Source organism: Lepus europaeus, chromosome 15 (genome assembly GCF_033115175.1).
Source record: "Lepus europaeus isolate LE1 chromosome 15, mLepTim1.pri, whole genome shotgun sequence".
NCBI classification, from domain to species: Eukaryota; Metazoa; Chordata; class Mammalia; order Lagomorpha; family Leporidae; genus Lepus; species Lepus europaeus.
Window position 1 is genome coordinate 11,038,201 of NC_084841.1, and position 23,762 is coordinate 11,061,962.

At 51.2% G+C, this 23,762-nt stretch overlaps 1 protein-coding gene across 2 annotated transcripts in view; it reads left to right on the forward strand.

Moving 5' to 3' along the window:
* The window catches only part of TRIO (trio Rho guanine nucleotide exchange factor), a 387,461-nt gene extending 364,540 nt beyond the window's left edge, over window positions 1-22,921 (forward strand). For both annotated transcript variants that reach the window (XM_062211811.1, XM_062211812.1), the window contains exons 48-57: window positions 64-806; window positions 4,331-4,578; window positions 5,992-6,130; window positions 7,275-7,302; window positions 7,488-7,650; window positions 7,901-8,022; window positions 13,608-13,686; window positions 16,164-16,364; window positions 19,783-19,921; window positions 20,649-22,921. In XM_062211811.1, the coding sequence (XP_062067795.1) occupies window positions 64-806; window positions 4,331-4,578; window positions 5,992-6,130; window positions 7,275-7,302; window positions 7,488-7,650; window positions 7,901-8,022; window positions 13,608-13,686; window positions 16,164-16,364; window positions 19,783-19,921; window positions 20,649-21,191 (2,405 nt within the window). In that variant the 3' untranslated portion in view covers window positions 21,192-22,921. The remainder of the gene's footprint in view (window positions 1-63; window positions 807-4,330; window positions 4,579-5,991; window positions 6,131-7,274; window positions 7,303-7,487; window positions 7,651-7,900; window positions 8,023-13,607; window positions 13,687-16,163; window positions 16,365-19,782; window positions 19,922-20,648) is intronic.
* Window positions 22,922-23,762: the final 841 nt, after the last annotated feature.

Here is a 23,762-nt window from a genome sequence, read left to right on the forward strand (position 1 = left end):
GCCCTGCGGCTTGCTTTTCCCTGGTACCCTGACTCGTGTCTTGGGCCGTCTCTTGTTTTTCAGCCTTGACATCACCAATCGAGTACCAGAGGAACCACAGCGGGGGCGGCGGCGGCGGGGGCAGCGGTGGTGGGGGCGGGGGTGCAGCCCCCAGCGGCCCAGGGGGCAGCGGCCCAGGCAGTGCCAGCGCCATGGGCGGCCCCAACCAGAGCAGGAGCAGGCCCTCCCGGATCCCGCAGCCCGTCAGACACCACCCCCCCATGCTGGTCTCCTCTGCAGCCTCCAGCCAGGCAGAGGCAGACAAGATGTCAGGTACGTCTGCACCCGGCCCCCTCCTGCCTCCCCCCAGCAGTGGCGCCCTCGAGGCCAGTCCTGGTCAGGCCGGCAGGCCCCCCGCCAGCAGAGACCCCGAAGGCGCAGCAGAGCCCACGCACAAGACGAAGGTGCTCGACAGTCCCCGGAAGGCCACCGCGAGCCACGATGCCTCTGCCAGGGACGCGCGTGCCAGCCTGGGACCCCTGCCCCTGGGCAAGCCCCGGCCTGGGGCAGTGTCGCCGCTGAACTCGCCTCCTGCTTTCGGCAAGGAGCCCTTCCCCCCCAGCAGCCCCCTGCAGAAGGGGGGCTCGTTCTGGGGCTCCATCCCCGCCTCCCCAGCCAGCCGGCCCGGCTCCTTCACCTTCCCCGGGGACAGTGACTCCCTGCAGCGGCAGACGCACCGCCACGCGGCCCCCAGCAAGGACACGGACCGCATGAGCACGTGCTCCTCGGCCAGCGAGCAGTCCGTGCAGTCCACCCAGAGCAACGGGGTAAGAGCGCCCGCCCCGGGGGGCCCGCGCCAGCTCTTCTAAACCTCCCGTGTCGCCGCTGCTCTCCGCTCCTCCGTACTAACTCGGCGCCCCGGCGTCGCTGCAGTAATCGCCGCCGCCTCCGGTTCTTGCACTCGCCCAGTAGACGCTCTGTGGCCTCTGTGCGCACGCGCGAGTCCGTCCGCGGGCCTGAGCGCAGCCCCAGCCGAGCGCACCTGCGCCCCGACCCGGCCGGCCGGACAGCGCCGCGCTCGTCTCTACTAACTCGCTCCCTGCTTTGTTCGTGTCTCCTTAACCAGAGAAAGCAGACCATTAACCTTCTGAACGCAGCATCTTTAAGCCTTCTGTTTTCCGACCAGCGCAGTCTCGTGGATCTTCCTTTTAGCGTTGCCTTCCTCAGTGCGTTTTTGGAGGGGCCCTTTCCCTGCTCTCTACCTCTCATTTCAATTGGAATCTGTACACTTTAAGCTTTTTGCTCATCGCTTGGTTTTGCTCTTTTATGCCTTAAGTTATCTTTGCAGCATTTTTGACTCATCTGCTGGGAAAAAATTTTCAAGAAAACTTCCAACAGCAACTCAAAGCAAACTAAGGCGGCCACATGGGGGGAAGAAATCTGTCGGTGGAAATATTTCCTCCACCCACGTTTTGCTCCGGAGGAGAGAGACTGCTCCGGGGCCACCTGGAGCGCCTGTACGTCTGCCCAGCAGGGGGCGCCTCTGCGGCGGGGCCTCGGCTCATTTTGCTGTCAGTCATGCTGTGTTCCAAGCAGAGGGGTTGCTGTGCTGGGTTTCCCCTGGGGTCCTGGCTTCTTCCCTGTCCTCCACACAGGGGGCCTGGCCCGTTATACTTTCCTGAAGGCATGCGAAAGTGAATAGAACTGTTGTCACGAGTGTATGTTTGATCGCTTTATAAATTTTTAAATACATTTCTGAGAAAGGGTCTGTGTCTCTCTTTGTATAAAAACAAATCTGGCTTCTGCATGTCTGTCTCTTTCCTCTGGATTTCTATTAATGCCTTATTTGGATTGATTTGGTCTTACCTTTTCTTCCTTTTCTGTTTTTGGTTATATATTATATTGAACTCAATTAAGGAAGAAGTGAAGAAATGGGTCTTGATACCTCTATGTGACTATGTATAAGGCTTATTCTCAAAGATAAGTGCCTGGGGAGGCGTGCTCTGTGGTGACTGTCCCTGGCCCCCTTTCTGGGGGCACCCCCCCTGTATCCTTCAGAGCAGGAAGCCTCCTAGCTAGCTAGACTGGAAGCGCTGAGCAGGCAGTGAGCGTCCCAAACAGATCTCCATGAGAGAAAAGGGTGAGCATACAGACAGCCCAGTGGCAGGCTGCACCTGCCAGCACCTTGTTGGATACTCAGTGTGCAGGCGTGGCCTTACAGCCGGGGCCCTGTGGGCATCTCCAGCTTATCTTAATGCAGACACTCTCCCGTGAAGACCAGAAGTTTCCAGAGTCTGTGTCTCAACTCCTAAAAAGGAGCTGGTGCTGGGCTTTTCTGGTGTTCCTGAGTAGACAGGAATAACAGACACAGCCTAGCTACAGCCCAGACTGTTTGCCCTGAGGCAGGGGCTCCATCTACAGGCAGTGCCTGTTCAAGTGAGCCTTTGGTTGTGGAAGTTGCCTTTGATTTCTGCCTCCTACTTAGGCAATATGGAAAGGGAAATTATCAGAGACAGAGGACTTACAGAAATGCCCTGGGAAAATCACCAGCCGCCCAAAGAAGGAATTTGAAGGTATACTCTGAGACTCAAGCATTCCCGTTCAAATGAGCTGTCCTTCAGCCCCTCCCAGTTTGAGCTTCCAGCCCCCTGGTGGGTCAGCAGAGGCCACCTACCTCCCTGCCATTTCTGCGGCTCTGTCTACTCACAGCCAAGCAGCTGTGCCTAAGCCATTGCCTGAGCCCTTATTCCCTCTTAAGATGGACGCCTTCTGCAACGGTGTGCTGAGAGCAGGGGTGGAGTAGGTGTGGATCCACCATGGCTGTGACTGCTCTGTGCCCGGAGTGGGTGCACACACTGGAATTTCCCCAGCCCTGTCTTCCTCTCCCAGCAGGTCCATGCAAAGTGGCTGACCTCTCTCTAGGGAGTGCATGGCTATGCCCACTGACAGGTAGTTGTAAAGATTCAGTAAGATTGATTGGAAGTGCTTCATACATACCCTAACACACGAAGAGGTTCAGAAAATAGTAATAGCTAATAGTGCTGTGGCAAGATACTCAAATGATGAGATGTGACCTAATATATATATTACCAAAAGCATATGTGCCATGAAAGTTGGATTTTGTTTACTTTTTCTAGGAAATTTGGCTTTGTGATACCAGAGCTTGGGTGTTGCTGTATAGTTCAGAATACTAAAGTACATGTGCTAAGTTTAAAGTTACAGAAATGAGTATTCAGACTCAAACCTGACACACCCAGTAGTACCTGCTAAGCTCAGGGGCCATAGGTTAGCAGTGGGCATCCCCAAGGGAAGGGAACTGAGCATGGGGCAGATTTCTCTTGTTTTATTTTAAATATCCACTCTCCCAGAACAGTCAGTTACTTGTTAAGTGAGAGTGCAGAATGGATACTGCCTTTTGCATTTCCTCCACTCAGGAGCTAGCGCCACTCACTCTGTGGGCCCACGTTTGTGTTCTTAAGAAATCACCTTTGTTCTGCATTTGCTATCTTGCCTTAATGACTAAGGCAGCACATATTGAGTACCTCCGAGCTGGCAGTGCCTGCGGCCAGAGATTGGTGCCACCAGGACTGCAGGATGAGAGTAGGGGAAGCACCTCCTCACGAGGGTCTCTTCCTGAAGCTTGAGTCTTAGTGCCAGTGGCGCTCACATGGCAACAGCACCTGGGGGACACTCGCAGCAGGCAAGCAAGCGCATGAGAGGACCACCCACCGAGGGACGCATAAAGGGGAAGAGCACCTATCTGCAAGATCAGAATAGTCGTTGATTTCCTTCCCAGGTATCCCAAGTTCTTTCTGAAGGGAAAAGAGGTAGAAATGGCTAGGCACAGCAGCAGCTAAACCGGGTGTATCCTAAAATATATGCCCCTGTTGCACACTTCATCTGGAAGATTTGGGGAGTTTTCCATGATCTCATGTGTCAGCCGAAGAGCTACTCTTTCCAGCTTGTAGATTTATACCATAATTAGAGAGACACTTCAGCGCTTGGGGTTAGGAATGGCCCAAGATGGCATCAGCGTGAGGACTCAGTTGTTCCTGGGAGGATCCGAGGAAGATCAGACTGTCCTAATGCTAAGCTTCCAGAAGTCAAGTCATCAGGGTACATTTCTGTTTTTCAGATTGTCCCTAACTTGCTTTCTAGAGAAGTCCTGTTTTTCAGTAATGGAAAAAGAGGCACAAGGTTAGCTAGAGAGACTGTGAAGGCAAAGTTGGAAGTGTCTTCTGTCTGCCTGGTGAGCCCTGGTGCCCTGGTGCACACTGGCGAGTGGTTTCATGTTCCCAGGCCTCCTTTCAGCTGCCCCCTGCCTTTCTTTTCTTCGCCTTTCCCGCTGCAGAGTGAAAGTAGCAGCAGTAGCAACATCTCCACCATGCTGGTGACACACGATTACACGGCAGTGAAGGAGGATGAGATCAACGTCTGTCAAGGAGAGGTCGTCCAAATTCTGGCCAGCAACCAGCAGAACATGTTTCTGGTGTTCCGAGCCGCCACTGACCAGTGCCCCGCAGCTGAGGGCTGGATTCCGGGCTTCGTCCTGGGCCACACCAGCGCAGTCATCATGGAGAACCCCGATGGGACTCTGAAGTGAGTGCCCCACGGGAAAGCCATCTACAGCCAAGGGGAGGAGGGACGCAGCCCAAGTGAGGCAGAGGCGCCGGCCGCGGTGAGGCACATTGGCAGGAACACTGCTGCCTGTCAGTGCGAGTGCATCGCAGCAAATGTGTAACCCTAGAGGTTCCTCCAGTAGCCTGTGTTCAGAAGCACGCAGCTGTGTGAGGTCACTGAATAGGGCATGCCACTATTTAGTCCCTGGAGGCCTTGGCGGGGGCTGAGGACTCTCTGAGCACCCCTAACTCCCCATCAAGTGTACACTAGGAAACGTCTGGGAAAATACTATGTGAACTGCAGGTACATGACTGCATAAGCCATTACTGTCAGACCTTATGTGTGGGAAGGTTAATTGAGTTAAGAAACTTGAAACCATTTTTGATGCATTAAGCATTATTTTAAGAAATAAAAAAGCCTTGCTATTTTGAGCTCTTCCCTTCCCTGAATGTCATTGAAATGCCCACTGTGGTAGAAGCCAGCCAGATGGTTCTGGGGACTGGCAGCATTACAGGACTTTTTGTCTTCTGGAGTCCCCGTGCGACCAGATGCAAGGGCACTGATCAGGTACTTTGTCTGCGGTATGGCCCAGTTGGCAGCAGGAGCTGTGCTGGCATCTCAGCTTCAGCCTCCTCTGGACTCAACACATGACAGACAGGGGTGCTCCCCTCTTCGCAGGGCAGTCCTTTGTCCTGGTTCTCCTTGATGTGCAAAAATCGTTTATTCTAGTCCATGATTTGAGAACTCTACGTCAGCCATACCTCAGTGAAGTGGTTTATAAGGATATCTAAGGGCAAAAATCCCACTTTATACCTTGTTTCCTCAAACTGTATTCCTAGGCTCCATTTTGGGTGGTTCAGAGAGAAGCAGTAGGGCATGCCATGTGTTCTGTGTGTATGTGTGTGTAGAAAGATTTGCTAAAGGGGATTGGCTCATGCGCTTAGGGAGACTGGCAAGTCCAGATTTACACTGTGGGCCAGCAGGCTTGAGACGCAGGAGAGCTGGCAAATGGTACAGGATGAAGTCCAAAGCCATGTGCTGGAGAATGCCTGCTTGCTCAAGAGACCATTGACCTGATTGGATGAAGGAGGTCCATCCACACCAGGGAGGACGAACTGCTCTACCAATTAAAACGTTAATCTCACCCAAAAATACCTCACAGAAACACTGAGGATAGTTAACCACATTTACACACAAGTAGCCATCATTAACTCCTTTATATTTTAATCCATAGGATTTGACTTTAGAAATTGTTAGCTTAACTCCTGATTCCTGAGACTCACAGGGAGGTTTTGCATGGTGGTACTCAGCTGTTCTCTAGAGCTTGTAGGTAACATTTGCTGAACACTGGAAAAATATAACATGAAAAGTGTATTCTCTCCCCCCTGCCAGGAAGTCAACATCTTGGCACACAGCACTCCGTTTAAGGAAAAAATCTGAGAAAAAAGATAAAGACGGCAAAAGGGAAGGCAAGTTAGAGAACGGTTACCGGAAATCACGGGAAGGACTCAGCAATAAGGTATCTGTGAAGGTGCGTGTGTCTCTTGCCACCTGTGTCGTCCCTCTGTGAGCAGGCTTGTCAGGCAGGGTGGCGTGCTCCACAGACACAGAGCCTGGGCTTCCCTGAGATAATCTCCTGCCCTACCCACAGCATCCTGCAGTCTCATTTGAGGGCTCATCTGGGACTGTGCTGACTGATACAGGGATGCACACACCCTCCAGAGAACTAAAAATACACCTGTACACTTCACCAAGTGCATACATGGCACAGAGGCCCGGGGTAGGTTCCCGGGTGCAGCACCGTGAGGATTCTCAGTCACACAGACTGTAAAGAAGCTATGGCTTGGCCGGCGCTGGGGCTCACTAGGCTAATCCTCCGCCTGCGGCGCCAGCACCCCAGGTTCTAGTCCCGGTCGGGGAGCCAGATTCTGTCCCAGTTGCTCCTCTTCCAGTCCAGCTCTCTGCTGTGGCCTGGGAGTGCAGTGGATAATGGCCCAGGTCCTTGGGCTCTGCACCCACATGGGAGACCAGGAGGAAGCACCTGGCTCCTGGCTTCAGATTGGCGCAGCACGCTGGCCGCAACACATCGGCTGTAGCGACCACTTGTGGGGTGAACCAACGGAAAAAAGAAGACCTTTCTCTCTGTCTCTCTCTCTCTCATTGTCTAACTCTGCCTGTCCAAAAAAAAAAAAAAAAAAAAAAAGAAGAAGAAGAAGCTATGGCTCTGACTTCCTGCTCCTGCTTTGGACTACAGAAGAGACCATTCTGACTTCAGCCACTTCCCTTGGCAGTAGCTCTCTGTAATCAGATTGCCTCGGCATTCTAAGGGGTCTTGTGGAGATGAAAAGAAAATACCTCCTAAGGGGAATGCAAGCTCCCTTGGTCAGGGTCTGTGTTAGGAAAGGATCGAGGGACTGCAGGACTGAGTTGGGCCATGGGATGAGAAGTGGGGACATCTCCAAGCTGAAGCAGTGGGTAGGAAGAGAAAGCACCCAAGTTGGCATTTTGTGAAGCTTTCAAATGCACCAAAAGGCAGGGAAACTGTGGTCTGTTTTGATTGATACCCAGGCGAGCCAAGTCATGTTTTTGCTCATCATTCTACAGTAACTGTAGTGCTGGAATCAGGAACGTGCCTCGTGTTTTTGGCTAATACCTGTTTGCCTTTTTGATTGCAGCTTCTCAATCCCAACTACATTTATGACGGTAAGTTCTGCTTTTGCTTTTGGTCTTGGAGATTATGGGCATACAGGGCGTGTTCACAATATAGAAGTATAGCTTCTGTTAGTGGGTTTTCAGCAGCTTAGGTCTTAATAGCTTGTTGGAGACAGTTGATGGGCATCAGGGAGAAGATGAGGGGACTGGCATTTACCGGCTCCTTACTCTTGCAGTTCCCCCAGAATTTGTCATTCCATTGAGTGAGGTCACGTGTGAGACAGGGGAGACCGTTGTTCTTAGATGTCGAGTCTGTGGCCGCCCCAAGGCGTCAATCACCTGGAAGGGCCCTGAACACAACACCTTGAACAACGATGGTCACTACAGCATCTCCTACAGGTAAGGACCCACCCTGGGGTAGGTTTCACCTGGGAGCACAGTCTTGTTGCATGGTGACTGGGAATACCTCCTCCACTGTGGCGGACATGACCAGTCTCCTGGTCACCTTCTGTGCCCCGCCTCTGAGGGCACCTGGATGTGTGATAGGGGCTTTCAAAAACTGCTCATCCATCCGTGGGCTTGCGACTTGCTGTGACCTGGAAAGGCACTGAGCCTTTCTGATGCCTGGTGTATTCTTGACTCTGTGCAGTGACTTGGGAGAGGCCGCTCTGAAGATCATTGGTGTGACCACGGAAGACGATGGCATCTACACGTGCATTGCTGTGAACGACATGGGGTCAGCCTCATCTTCAGCCAGTCTGAGGGTTCTAGGTAAGTACCCACCCAGTGGGGCACACCTTTCAGGATTCTGCTGAAGTCCAAAATGTCACCCCCACTTGGCATGGTCAGTAATCACTCACAGGGCCTCCGAAAGAGAGGTGGGGAGGCAGCCAGTCTTGGAAGGAGTAGTCTTCCAGCATCTTTCCTATGCCCCAGGGAGGCCCCTGGGGACTCCGGTGCTTTGAGAAGGATGAGGGCCACCTGGCCTGCAGAGGCCAGCCTCTGAGCAGACCTTGATGCCTCCCATGCTCTTTGTACCAAGGTGTGTCATTTAATCCAGTTTTCCAGCTGACTCTAGATGTAGTCCAAGTTGGCCTCACACAGAATGCAAGTGAAAAAGGAGAAGTGGAAAGGGCCAAGGTTGTGGTGGTACGGTGTGGTTAAGCCACCACTTGGGACATCCACATCTTATATCAGAATGCTGATTAGAATTTCAAGTACTCTGCTTCCAATCCAGATTCCTGCAAATGTGCCTGTGAAGGCAGTGGGTTATGGCCCAATTACTTGGGCCCTGCCATCCGTGTAACAGATTCCAATGGAGTTCTGGGCTCCTGACTTTGGTCTGGCCCAACCAAGCTGTTGTGGCCATTTGGGGAGTAAACCAACAGATAGAAGATATCTCCCTCCCCCCTGTTCCCCTCCCCTTCTCTCCCTCTCCATCTCCCTCTCTGACATTCAAGTAAATCTTTTTAAAACAAAGTCCAAACTAAGAGGGGGATCGAGTCCTGGAGCACTCTGTGTATACACATTAAACAGCTATATCTAGAACCTCTATCCCATTTACCTAAATTCCATGTATTTCAACCTCAGGAAGGGCATGTTCTGATTTTTGAATCATGACGTAAGAAAGAAAAAAGTGAATCTGAGAGTAAAATGTCATTGACTTTCTAATTTTTAAAAGATAACACAGAAATGGTACAGGTAACTTTTTTTGTTTTAATCACAAATGAAAGCTAAAGGAGTTTAGGAAGATAGAAAATGGTGTGAGTGGGGAAACAAGAAGGAAGCATATGATCATTTTAAACATATATATCCATGCACAGCCCTTACATGAGCTATTGTGCAGACCATTCTAGGGTTACAGTACTTTGTCCAGATTATGCTCCGTGATAATTTAATGTTCTAATATGTTTGGTAGCCAGATAATTCTGCTGTCGATGTTTCCTGTGTGGGTACACAAGTTGTCCAGAGCATAGGCCTGAGCTCTTCTGGGCCCTGGCTGCCTCCCAGAGCCCCAGTCACTTTCCCAGAAGTTTAGGAAGCCAAGCCCCACCCGGGGCCTGTCAGAGGGCCCCTCTCCAGTTCTGGCCACAGGGGAGAATCTGAGGCTGGAGTCCTTAGTCTTGTAGCTCTGAGGACACGTACAGCCCTCCTTACCTGTGCCCCAGAGAACAAAACCGAGAGAGCTCTGTGTGCACAAGTCAGCTGTGCTTCCGTTAGTGAGAAAAGAGGAGGTGTGCTTTGGACAAGTGGAGTGGAGAGGGGACTGCTGATCATTGTGATACTCCGCATCTTGCCCATTGACATTTATGTTTTATGTACTTGTCTTACATAAGTAATCTTTGAATGAAGACATTTCTTTAAAAGAAAATGAGCCCTTTCAGAAAAAGAAGAGCGGGGAAAAAACATTGTCTTCATATAGGTAGAAGCCCAGGATTTCTACTTTTTAATTATTTATTTATTTTCATTTTATCTGAAAGGCAGAGAGACAGAGATCTTTCTTTCTTTTTTTTTTTTTTTAAGATTTATTTTATTTATTTGAAAGAGAGAGTTACAGAGAGAGGTAGAGACAGAGAGTGAGGTCTTAAACCCGCTGGTTCACTCCCCAGGTGGCCACAATGGCCGGAGCTGAGCTGATCTGAAGCCAGGAGCTGGGAGCTTCTTCCGGGTCTCCCACATGGGTGCAGAGGCCCAAGGACTTCGGCCATCTTCTACTGCTATCCCAGGGCATAGCAGAGAGCTGGATCGGAAGAGGAGCAGCCGGGACTAGAACCGGCGCCCATATGGGATGCTGGAGCTTCAGACCAGGGCTTTAACCCACTGCGCCACAGCACTGGCCCAGAGACAGGAATCTTTCATCCCTTCATTCACTCACCAAATGCCCACAGTAGCCAGGGCCCGACCAGGCTGAAGCCAGGAGCTCAGAATTCAAACCATTTCTCCCCTAAGGATGACTGGGACCTAAGTACTTGTTTCAACATCTACTGCCTCCTTGGATTCTCATTAGCAGGAAGCTGGATTATAGGTGGAAGATTTACATCTTAGACCAGGTACTCTGATGTGGAGTGCTGGTGTCCCAAGTGGCAACTTAACCAGTACACCAAATGCCCATCCTGAAAAATCCAGGATTTTTTTATAGAATCTTGTAGGTGTTACAGAATTGCCTGATCCAATAACTTTTTTTTTTTATTTAGTAAATATAAATTTCCAAAGTACAGTTTATGGATTACAATGGCTCCCCCCCCCCCATAATTTCCCTCCCACTCGCACCCCTCCCGTCTCCTGCTCCCTCTCCCATTCCATTCACATCAAGATTCATTTTCAATTCTCTTTATATACAGAAGATAGATTTAGTATATATTAAGTAAAGATTTCATCAGTTTGCACCCACACAGAAACACAAAGTGTAAAATACTGTTTCAGTACTAGTTATAGCATTACTTCACATTGGACAACACATTAAGGACAGATCCCACATGAGAAAGTAAGTACACAGTGACTCCTGTTGTTGACTTAACAATTTGACACTCTTGTTTATGGTGTCAGTAATCTCCCTAGGCTCTAGTCATGAGTTGCCAAGGCTATGGAAGCCTTTTGAGTTCGCCGACTTTGATCTTATTCTGATAGGGTCATAGTCAAAGTGGAAGTTCTCTCCTCCCTTCAGAGAAAGGTACCTCCTTCTTTGATGGCCCCGTTCTTTCCACTGGGATCTCACTAGCAGAGGTCTTTCATTTAGGTCTTCTTCTTCTTCTTTTTTTTTTTTTTCCCATGGTATCTTGGCTTTCCATGCCTACAATACTCTCATGGGCTCTTCAGCCAGATCCAAATGCCTTAAGGGCTGATTCTGAAGCCAGAGTGCTGTTTAGGACATCTGCCATTCTATGAGTCTGCTGTGTATCCTGCTTCCCATGTTGGATCATTCTCTTCCCTTTTTTATTCTATCAGTTAGTATTAGCAGACACTAGTCTTGTTTGTGTGATCCCTTTGACTCTTAGACCTACCAGTGTGATCAATTGTGAACTGAAATAGATCACTTGGACTAGTGAGATGGCATTGGTACATGCCACCTTGATGGGATTGTATTGGAATCCCCTGGCACGTTTCTAACTCCACCATTTGGGGCAAGTCAGATTGAGCGTGTCCCAAATTGTACATTCCTCCCTCTCTTTTTCCCACTCTTATATTTAACAGGGATCACTTTTCAGTTAAATTTAAACACCTAAGAATAATTGTGTGTTAATTGGGCTGGCGCTGTGGCTCAGCGGCTTAACACCCTGGCCTGAAGTGCTGGCATCCCAAATGGGTGCCGGTTCGAGTCCCGGCTGCTCCTCTTCCAATAACTTTTTTTTTTTATTTTTTTTAAAGATTTTATTTATTTATTTGAGAGGTAGAGTTACAGACAGTGAGAGGGAGAGACAGAGAGAAAGGTTTTCTGTCCCCTGGTTCACTCCCCAAATCGCCTCAATGGCCGGAGCTGTGCTAATCTGAAGCCAGGAGCCAGGAGCTTCTTCCAGGTCTCCCACGAGGGTGCAGGGGCCCAAGAACATGGGCCATCTTCCACTGCCTTCCCAGGCCATAACAGGGAGCTGGATTAGAAGAGGAGCAGCCGGGACTAGAACCGGTGCCCATATGGGATGCCAGCGCCACAGGCAGAGGATTAACCTACTGCACCACAGCCCATATAATTTTATAAGTCCCCAATAACTTTATAAGTCAAATTCTGTCAATAATTTTTCTTTTACACAGTAGAAGCTATGATTGAGAAAGTGTTTGCTTACCAGTGCTATGAGTTAGTGGCACTATAGGAATTGCTGACGTTACCTTTTATAAAGCTTCGGAAAGGAGTGAGAATGGGCTGTCAGTAATTCAGACACACAGAGAGTTAAATGTGTCGTTGGTTTAATGACTGAAGGGAGGTCTTTGCCTCCTGCGTTTGCCCTGCAGTGAGTGCTTAAGGCTTTTTTGTGGGCAGTGCTGACTTCTCTGATGCTGCAGGACTGGTTCACATATGGGTTCATCTGCAGCCAAGTAAAGGCACAAGCGTTCCCAGAACAATAGTGCTGGCCGAGGAGCACACAGCACCCCCGGTAAATGTGTTGCTCTTGCGTAGTGGCAGATAGTTTACCACCATGCGGGACTCTGAGAAGGTACGTGGAGAAGGGACCTTGAAGGTGTATCAGACTGGATGGTTGAAGGAAACGCATTCTCAGTGACAACCTGGGCAGAGGTGAGGTAGCTCAGGTGAGAACAGGGAAGAGCAGAGGCTTCAGCTGGGCCGACACATGGGGCAGAACGGTATGGGGAGAGATGCCAGATGTATGGAGTCCAGAATGCCGGGCAGTGTGGAAGGTATGGGGAGATACCAGATGTATGGAGTCCAGAATGCCGGGCAGTGTGGAAGGTATAGGGAGAGATACCAGATGTATGGAGTCCAGAATGCCGGGCAGTGTGGGAGGTATGGGGAGATACCAGATGTATGGAGTCCAGAATGCCGGGCAGTGTGGAAGGTATAGGGAGAGATACCAGATGTATGGAGTCCAGAATGCCGGGCAGTGTGGGAGGTATGGGGAGATACCAGATGTATGGAGTCCAGAATGCCGGGCAGTGTGGAAGGTATAGGGAGAGATACCAGATGTATGGAGTCCAGAATGCTGGGCAGTGTGGAAGGTATGGGGAGATACCAGATGTATGGAGTCCAGAATGCCGGGCAGTGTGGAAGGTATAGGGAGAGATACCAGATGTATGGAGTCCAGAATGCCGGGCAGTGTGGAAGGTATGGGGAGATACCAGATGTATGGATTGAAGGTATGGGAGAGATACCAATGTATGGAGTCCAGAATGCCGGGCAGTGTGGAAGGTATGGGGAGATACCAGATGTATGGATTGAAGGTTTGGGGAGAGATGCCAGATGTATGGAGTCCAGAATGCCGGGCAGTGTGGAAGGCTTGCGGACACCCTGGACACCTCCGGCCATTTGGTAGCTTTAAGAAGAGGCTGTCTGTAGAGTGCTGTTCATTAGAAACAAAATGGAAGTTGAAATGCAACTTGAAACTTTTCCTAGAAAACACATTTACAAGCTGAAAGAAATAGAAATTTTAGAACATTTGATTTATTCTTGTTTATCTAAAGAATTTAATGTCAGCATGAAATCAGTGTTTTAAAAATCATTAGTGAAGTGTTTTGCATTCTTTTTTCACACTGAGTCTAGAGTCAGCACGTCTTTCACATCCAGGGCACAAACATTTCAGAGGCTCAGAGCCGCCATGGCTGCCGTGTTGGACAGTGCAAGCTGCAGACCCTGTAGCCAAGAATCCCTGCACAGCAGGAGCTCAGGGGAGATGCTGCTCTTCTTGCAGGTCCAGGAAGTGATGGGATCATGGTGACCTGGAAGGACAACTTTGACGCCTTCTACAGTGAAGTGGCTGAGCTTGGCAGGTAGGACATCCAAGCCCCTTCTGGAAGAGCACAGTGTAAGGTCAGCCCGCTGTAGAGCAGATTGACACGCAGTGTGTCTAGCCAGCAGGTGGGTTACATGTCTCGTGCAGGAAGTGTAACGCGTGATTAACTGCCTTTGGGTATAAAGCACTGGGGAGATAAGGAAGCCAGTTTCAGCCAGGGCTCCAAGAGAGCAGAGGCCTGGTGGTAGACAGGGCTGACTTCTCCCCTGTGCGTCTAGGATGGTACTAGCCATGCACAGACCTGGGATAATGCGAAGGATCTGATACTGCTTGTAGCACTGAATTCTCTCAGGGAGTTCCAGCTAACAGGGGTGAATGTGTCCTTCCCACATCAGCTGTGCACGGAGATTGAAGGGAAGGATACCAGTTAGACGAGTGCCAGGGCTCTCTTGCACAAGCTAAGAGTTTCAACACAGGGTGGCTGATTTGTCAACAGCACGGGCAGCCAAGGCTGGAGTGGCTCCGGAATGCATCAGCAGCCAGGCTCCCACTAATTTCTGCTTGAGCTGTCTGCTCCACACTGCGTTACATATCCCCACCACACCCTGCTGCTGCACATGGCACTCACACCCATGCATCATACCCACTCTGCACAGCACTCACCCCCACTCCACACCACACTCCACAAAGCACTCACAGCCCACTACACACAGCACTCACACCCCCACACCACACCCCACTCCACACAGCACTCACACCCACACCACACCCACTGCACACCACACTCACACCCCCACACCACACCCCACTCCACACAGCACTCACACCCCCACATCACACCCACTTGGCACAGCACTCACCCCCACTCCACACCACACTCACATCCCTGCACTCACACCCCCACATCACACCCCACTCCACACAGCACTCACACCCCACACCACACCCACTTGGCACAGCACTCACACCCCCACACCACACCCCACTCCACACAGCACTCACACCCCCACATCACACCCACTTGGCACAGCACTCACACCCACTCCACACCACACTCACACCCCTGCACTCACACCCCCACACCACACCCCACTCCACACAGCACTCACACCCCACACCATACCCACTGCACACCACACTCACACCCCCACACCACACCCCACTCCACACAGCACTCACACCCCCACATCACACCCACTTGGCACAGCACTCACACCCACTCCACACCACACTCACATCCCTGCACTCACACTCCCACATCACACCCCACTCCACACAGTACTCACACCCCCACATCACATCCACTCCACATAGCACTCATACTCCCACATCATACCCACTACACACAGCACTCACACCCAGCATCACATCTACTCCACACAGTGCTCACACCCCCACACCACACCCACTCCACACAGTGCTCATACCCACTCCACAGAGCACTCACACCCAGCATCACACCACTCCACACAGCACTGAAACCCCCACACTCAACACCGAGCATCACACCCACTCCACACAGCCCACTTCCCTCCCACCTCGCATCCTGTGTAGCAGGAAGAGGGAGGTCAGAAATCCCAAGGACAGCTGGGCTGGCCCCTTTAGGAGCTTTCCAAGAATCTCCACCAGTGGTTCCTCTTACATTCCAGAGTCCATAGCTGGGTCCCGTGGCTCCTGGGGTGTTTCTGTCACATGTTGCTGTGTGGCTAGTCCCACCCACACTTGTTGTCTTATAACCATGGTGATGGTTACTGCGCACCATGTTGTGAGCGTCTAGGCTCCGCCCACTGGCACGCCCATGCCTCACTGGTGGGAATGCTGGCCTCCTTCCACATAGATGTTCACTCTGGACTTCCTCACACACTGGTAAGAGCATTCAGGCAGAGCAGAAGAAACCTGTGCAGCCTCATGAGGCCCAGCCTCAGGAACTAGCAACTGTACTTGTTCTGTTTCCAGGGATCAGCACCTGTCACCAGGCTGTCCAGATTTAAGGGGAGAGAGCCTTGTCCTGTGGTGAGAGGACAAGTAGGGCCCTGTCTACCCCAGGCTGCCCTGTTCTAGCTCTTTTACAGTCCTTGCACGCACATGATGTACCTACCTCTCCCTCCCAGATCCCATCCCGTTTTGCAGCAGACTCAGGCCTGAGGCTCAAGGCCCGGTCATCAGATCAGGTTGAGGTGCAGTGAAGGATACGAAAGTGGAGGCAGAGGCTTAGCGTTCCCCTGCTGCCACTTCTGCCACAGTCAGTGGTCAGAAGCAGCAGGACCTGCCAAGCAAGGTGCAAGAAAACCAGGGCTGCCTCTAGGGGAGTGGTGGTGACTCACCAGGGACCTAGACATGGGCAGGCTTGTGGTTGTCGTGCTCCTGCAGCCTCTCCAGAGAGAGCCCCGTGCACAGGTGGTGGGTCCCCACCCAGCAGAGTGGCCTGATGTCCAGTGCAGTTAGAGTCAGCGTCTGTCCTCCCTGACACACCTCAGCATCCTCTGAAAACTACCTTTGGAACATATTTTACAGGGGCAGATTCTCTGTTGTCAAGAAGTGTGATCAGAAAGGAACCAAACGAGCAGTGGCCACCAAGTTTGTGAACAAGAAGCTGATGAAGCGCGACCAGGTCACCCATGAGCTCGGGATCCTGCAGAACCTCCAGCACCCGCTCCTTGTCGGCCTCCTGGACACCTTTGAGACCCCCACCAGTTACATCCTGGTTCTAGAAATGTGCGTGCACACCCAGCTCCTCCATAGCCCCCAGCCTTAGCTTCCAGTGCTTTTCTTGTTTCTGTTTGCTATCTAAGCACAGAAATGGATTTTTTACATTTCACAGAATTTTTTTTTAAAACAGGCAGTTAGACAGTGAGAGAGAGACAGACAGAGAGAAAGGTATTCCTTCCTTTGGTTCACCCCCCAAAATGGCCACCACAGCCAGTGCGCTGTGCCGATCTGAAGCCAGGAGCCAGGTGCTTCCTCCTGGTCTCCCATGCGGGTGAAGGGCCCAAGCACTTGGGCCATCCTCCACTGCCTTCCTGGGCCACAGCAGAGAGCTGGACTGGAAGAGGAGCAATCGGGACAGAATCCGGCGCCCCAACCGGGACTAGAACCTGGGGTACCGGCGCCGCAGGCGGAGGATTAGCCAAGTGAGCCACAGTGCCGGCCTCACAGAACTTTTTTTTAAAAATAGATTTATTTTATTCATTTGAAAGAGTTACAGAGAGAGGTAGAGACAGAGAGAGAGGTCTTCCATCTGCTGTTTCACTCCCCAGATGCCGCAACGGCCAGAGCTGAGCCGATCCGAAATCAGGAGCCAGGAGCTTCTTCCAGGTCTCCCACGTGGGTGCAGGGGCCCAAGGACTTGAGCCATCTTCCACTGCTATCCCAAGGCATAGCAGAGAGCTGGATCAGAAGAGGAACTGCTGGGACTAGAACCGGCGCCCATATGGGATGCCGGCGCTTTAGGCCAGGGCTTTAACCCGCTGTGCCACAGCACCAGCCCCTTCACAGAACTTCTAAAAAGTATGCTTTACTGGCCGGCGCCATGGCTTAACAGGCTAATCCTCCACCTTGCGGCACCGGCACACCGGGTTCTAGTCCCGGTCGGGGCGCCGGATTCTATCCCGGTTGCCCCTCTTCCAGGCCAGCTCTCTGCTATGGCCCGGGAAGGCAGTGGAGGATGGCCCAAGTGCTTGGGCCCTGCACCCGCATGGGAGACCAGGAGAAGCACCTGGCTCCTGGCTTCGGATCAGCGAGATGCACCGGCCGCAGCGGCCATTGGAGGGTGAACCAGCGGCAAAAAGGAAGACCTTGCTCTCTGTCTCTCTCACTATCCACTCTGCCTGTCAAAAAAAAAAAAAAAAAAAAAAAAGTATGCTTTACTGTCAGAGACTGCAGGGCTGGAGTCTTCCGGCAACAGCAAAAGAAGCACAGTCTTCACTGTGTAGTGCCCGACCCAGGACGACCACCCCCAGAGTCACAGCCCCTGCCACCCAGGCTCTGCTGGGCCTCGGCCAACCTGAAATCCACTGCTTCCCAGAGCTTCAGAGAGGCCAGGCTGTCTCTGAAACTGATGGCTGTCACCTCTTTTGCTGCCTGCTCAGGGTGGGCAAGCTCAATGGGGATGGGATGGGTTCCTGGGAGTTGGCCTTTGTGTGTCCTGTGGGCGTCAGCTCAGTCCCAGGCCGTCGGTCTTGCCAGACTCCTGCCAGTGGAAGGCCAATGAGGACAGGAGGGTAAGACTGGGATCCAGAAAGTGCTCCAGCACTGTAGCCAGGCCAGCCCCTCTGAGGCCCTTGAACTCGGGCTTCTGTGTAAGGTCTCAGGACGATTCCGTCTTATGAAGACAAAGTTTGGCAGCTATGATCTTAGGTGAGAAGCAGTTCTCACCTGGGAGCAGTTTCACACTGACCCCTTCCTGGGGACGTTGGAAAGTACCTGCAGAGATTTTTGGTTGTCATAGCTGAGGGTGGGTACTTCAAGGCACAGGGCAGCCAAGCCCAATGGCAGCAGTAAGTGCTCGCCTTGAGCTTTTTAGAAAGTCCTTTCCCTCCTCTTTCTGGGGAGTCATGTCAAGGACTGGGATCCTCCCCTTCTTTTTTCCACTGGCAAGGAAGACACCCTTTGCTGCATTTGGAAAGTCTATGTGTGCTCTTGGAGGAAAAGTGTAGGATTAGTGGAACAGCCAGCACGGCCCGGCAGCTCACTTGTTTATGGTGTTCTCTCTCTCAGAGAAACAGTAAATGCTTACTCCCTTCCCAGAGCAGGTCTGCCACGGAGCCCCAGACAGCCCTTGGTGAGCCTCGCTGCCTTCTGCCAGCAGCCCCAGTGCCCTGGGTGACAGCAGACATCTCAGGAGGGCCTGCCCACCTAGGGCTGTGCAGTTAGAACCTCCCTCTAGGATGTGGGAGGCTTGTTTTCTAGCCCCTCTCCCTGGCATGGAAAATGTATCTCGCGGCAGAAGGGAGCCCACGAGGCCGTACCTGCACTGAGCTGTGTACACAGGGAGGCCGTGGACTTGGCTGCAGCCCTTTGCCTGGTTTCTGTCCTGCTCTCCCTCATTGCTCATTTCTCCACTCTGATGTCCTTTAAAGTCACACCTTCTGTGGAGGATTGATGCAGGGCTAAAATGAGGTGAAGGGTGTGAAAGAGCCTGCCCTGGAGGGGCACCTTTCTAGCTCAGAAACTTGGTGACCTACAGCGGCTGTGCCTCGTCCCTGGGGATTTGGGAGGAGCCTATTACTGGGGGTTGAGCGCAGGGCCTTTGGTGCTGATCTGTTTGCTGCTTTCAGCTGTCACTTCTTTTCACTGGAAGACCCCATGGCTTGGCCTCACCACACTCTTAATAGGATTTGTTTTCATGCCAAATTACTACCAAATTCTCTCTGATGACACCCCAGCACTGGATCAGGTGGTTCTCGTCCCTCTAAATTTCTGTTTGCAAACAAAGAGGACAGTACAGGTCAGTGGTCAGAGAGGCCCAGGCCAGATCACCCCAGTCCAATTCTCGCTCCTCCACTCACAGGCTGCGGGAGACTGGGGAAGTCTCATGCCTTCTCCGTGCCCAGCTTCCCAATCAATGTAGGGGGAGAGTTAACCACTCAGAGGCTTTTGAGGATACAGTGAGTTGACAGAAAGTGTTTGCTCCCTGGGCAGCGCCGTGTGATTTTTCAATATTAAACGTGAAGACTTTGTGAGTCCAGCATGAAGCACTTGCTGAGCTGCCTCATTGGCAGGCTCTTCACTTGCATCACCTCGTTCAGTCTTACAGATGAGAAAACCAAGGTTCCAGGGGGTGGGGAGACCCCCTCCCTTCATCAGATCCCTACAGAGAGCTGTGTGTCAGGCACCAGCCCGCCACGTCCCTGTCTCTTGCCTGCAGGGGCAGGGTTTGAGTTCCTGACTGCCCTACCCCACCACCCAGTTCCCTTCAGGACTGAAATTCCTCATTCCCAGTTCGCATCGTCACAGTGAGGGTCCAGAAAGTCACCCTCCTTACCTAGTCACGCCTTGGGGTGGGGAAGAATCCCGAGATACTCGTAAAACAGTCGCACACACCGGGCAGAGGCCCAGTGTATTTATTTTACACTAGCTCAGCGTGTGTAAGTCAACACCCTTGTGACCCAGTCGTGTGTTCCTGCCCCTGTAGGGCTGACCAGGGTCGCCTCCTGGACTGCGTGGTGCGATGGGGAAGCCTGACGGAAGGGAAGATCAGAGCACACCTTGGGGAGGTTCTGGAAGCCATCCGATACCTTCACAACTGCAGGATCGCACACCTGGACCTAAAGGTGGGTGGGCCTGTGGCTGGATGAGAGCCGGCCCAACCATGCCCTCAGTTCAGCCATGCAGGACATAGAACTCCATCTTCCATGGTGGGGCAGGAGATGGGCGACTGGGGCCATACAGGCTGTGGGAGATGGGCCTGTGGCTGGATGAGAGCAGGCCCAACCATGCGCCCAGTTCAGCCATGCAGGACATGGAACTCCATCTTCCACAGGCAGGGCAGGAGATGGATGACTGGGGCCATACAGGCTGTGGGAGATGGGCACACTGACCCCGGACCTCCATTTCTAAGAGCTTGCAGGCAGTGATGTCCATAGCCAGTAAAATACTAGGTAAACATTTCAGATCCCCCAGCGTTTCATGAAACTTCCAGAAAGTTCCCATGAATTTTGCAGGGCTAGTGGAGGACTGGTTCCACAGTCAATTAGGAAGGAAGGAAGGACACATCCTACGTGTAGTGCTGGTAGGGAAGATGCCTCCCAGACCAACCCCTGAGGCCCTCGCTAGCTGCTTTCCACTGAGCTGGGTCAGCAGTCCCTTTGTTGTCAACACTTCTTCCCCTGTTCCCCGGGCTTGAGGGCTGAAGGCTTCTTCCTGACTTGCGCCTGAACACTTTGCTGTAGTTGCCTCCGCAGGTGCCTTCTCCTCCCTGCAGGTGCCTGCCGACCATCACACCTGTGCTTCGGCTTGGGGTTCTTTTGGAAATGACAGCTGTCTTGTCCTGTATTCTAGCCTGAAAACATCCTGGTGGATCAGAGTTTAGCCAAGCCAACAATTAAACTGGCTGACTTCGGAGATGCTGTCCAACTCAACACGACCTACTACATCCACCAGTTACTGGGGAACCCCGAGTTCGCAGCCCCCGAAATCATCCTTGGGAACCCTGTCTCCCTGACCTCGGACACGTGGAGTGTTGGAGTGCTCACATACGTGCTTCTTAGCGGCGTGTCCCCCTTCCTGGACGACAGTGTGGAGGAGACCTGCCTGAACATTTGCCGATTGGACTTCAGTTTCCCAGATGACTACTTTACAGGAGTTAGCCAGAAGGCCAAGGAGTTCGTGTGCGTCCTCCTGCAGGAGGACCCCGCCAAGCGCCCCTCGGCTGCGCTGGCCCTGCAGGAGCAGTGGCTGCAGGCGGGCAGTGGCAAAGGCTCAGGCGTCCTCGACACGTCAAGACTGGCATCCTTCATCGAGCGGCGCAAACACCAGAATGATGTTCGACCTATTCGGAGCATTAAAAACTTCTTACAGAGCAGGCTTCTGCCTCGAGTTTGACCTATCTTGAAGTTCTTTCTCATTCTCTTTCACCTGCCAATCAGCTGTTCATTTGAATTCCGAAGAGAAACAAAAGAAAACAAACCTAGGTGACCAGCTGCCGGTGTGTTGATCGTGTGAAGTTGCATTCCAAGTGAGCTGCCTGGGGTGGAGGACTTCAGTCACGCTCTGCGGAGGCAGAGGTCGCATTGCTGTATCACAGTATTTTATTCAGGTTTCTGCAAAAAAATAAAAAATAAAAAATAAAAATAACTTTTTTAAATGAACATGAATAGAATTTTGCAAATTTAACATTTTCAAGATTTATTCAAGAAACACAATGCCTATGTTCAACCACTGGTATTAATGAACAAAACAAAGATACTGTGCATCTCTGGGGAAGCAGTGCCCAGGTGGTGGCCCTTGGCCAGCGCCCAGTGGCCATCTGGCGCTATGCCTTCCCAGCCGCCTTGTCTGCGTGCATCCCGCCACACGCCAGACTCGGCCTCTGAAACATGCATTCAACCTCAAACTTTTGCATAAAATAGAATGAATTGTTTTGCTCTGATGAAATGTAGGCCTTACTTGTATATAAGACTGTTCCTGCCTCCGGTCTGTCATTTCCCCCCTACCTGCCCTTCCCACCTGCTCCCCGGCCCTGCCTGGGGCTTCTTCCTCAGAGTCTGAGGGTCTGCCCATCAAATGGAGACATCAGGTTGGGTCCTGCCCCACTGCTCCCGCCCCTGTTCCCACCCTAAGCCGTCAATCAGATTGTTGAGCAGTATACAGTCAGATGAAAATACTGTAAATGCACTCATTGGGGGTTTTTTTGTTGTTGTTTTATTTCATATCATGTGCAATGTTGTGGCTTTAACATTTTATGCAACTATTTATGGAGACCTCTGTTGTACCTGTAATAAATATATAGAAAAAGCACATACTTCGTATAGTGAGCTTTATGGTTTTGTGTGTGTGTGGGAGTGGGGGGTGGGGGGAAGGGTCACAGCCCTGTGCCATCGGTTCAAGGAGACTCAACTCCTCGTGAAAATTGTCAGTTTTGAGGACTGTAAAAAGTGATTTCATACTCTGAATATAAAACTGGATAATAGGGTAATGTTTTAAAGTTTATTATGCTATTATTCAGAATGCCAAAGTATTATTTTTTGTCCCAAAATCAGTCTGGACATTTACTACTTTTTAGACTTTTTGACGTTCAACTTTCTGTACAAAAATTGGCTGGATTTTGAGCTTTTGGTAAGAAATAAAAGCCAATTAAGCACTGGCCCCTCTGAGGCTGGTACCCAATGCCCGAGTCACTGTGGCAGAATTAACGCTGGTGCAGGGAGTCCTTTCCACAAAAGAGGCTGCAATTCTGGGCACACTTGAGTTTTTTGGATGTCTTTTTATCTTTGCTGTGTGACATACACTAAAAGGAGACCAGCCTGCTCCCCAAGCCAGCCAGACACCTGGGTCTTTTGAGCCATAAACTGGCATCGTTGAGCTTCACAGCTTCCAATGTATTTTATTTATTCTTTTGTTGGGTTTTTGTTTGTTTCTTCTTGTAAAATTGTACAGAAACTTTTTAAAAGAAATTGGATTCAAAACTGGATGTGTATTCGTAACCTCATAACTTTTATTTGTGTATTGTTTCTTTTATTATTTCAGTTAAATTTTTGCATTATTTTGCATGTATATTTCTTTGTACAGAGACCTTACATGTTTACACAGTATGATGTGATGTAAATATTTTATTTTGCCATCAGTTATTTTAAAAAATTAAACATATTTGCCTGATTTTTGTGTTAGGCCTTTTATTTACATTGATCATTACTGAATCAGAACAAGAGAGCTGAAGGAGAGGCCTTTCGCAGCGGGAGGGTTCAGAATATTCTACATTTGGAAGATGCTGTTGAGGACCAGAAATAGGAGTCGGCCAGGCTCCTGCAGACTGGTTTGCAGAAACAGAACTCGGGACACTGGTGTAATTACCAGAATGTCAGCTGACTGAGGGGCAAGAGCATATCTTTGTTAGAATATCTGAGTCCCCGTCCCCCACCCCACCCCCACTGATGGATGCGGAATCTGAGCACAAGGAAGACTGTTACCTCCAGGCTTCAGAAAGCAAAGTTCACGTCCAGATCAAGACAAGAAAATGAAACAGTCGGGTTCAGGCAACATATGGTGAACAAACCAAAGATCCTGCACATATGGAAAACTCTCCCCCCACCCAACCCCCCTGGGGGTGACTGTCCTTTAGCCCCTGGCACCAGAGTTCACTGGGTCCTGGGGGACTTGGAGTTGAGGTTTTCCTCTGCAGGCTCTCACCAGTGTGGCTTCTTAGCTCTGCTGGCCCCCTGCTGCTGACAGTTGCTTTTCCTCCTGACCAATAAATATTGTCTCTCTTGTTTTGATTCTGTCTGGCTTTCCTTTCGGGAATGGTGACTTCTTGTTCCATACACCATAAACAGCAGGTTTTTTCCTTTCAACTGTTGGCTGGAATCCTGCATGGAAGACCACTGGGAAAGGACGACATTCGTGCTGAGGCTGTAAGTCAGGACATGGAATGCTGACTCCTTGCCGTGTACACTCCCC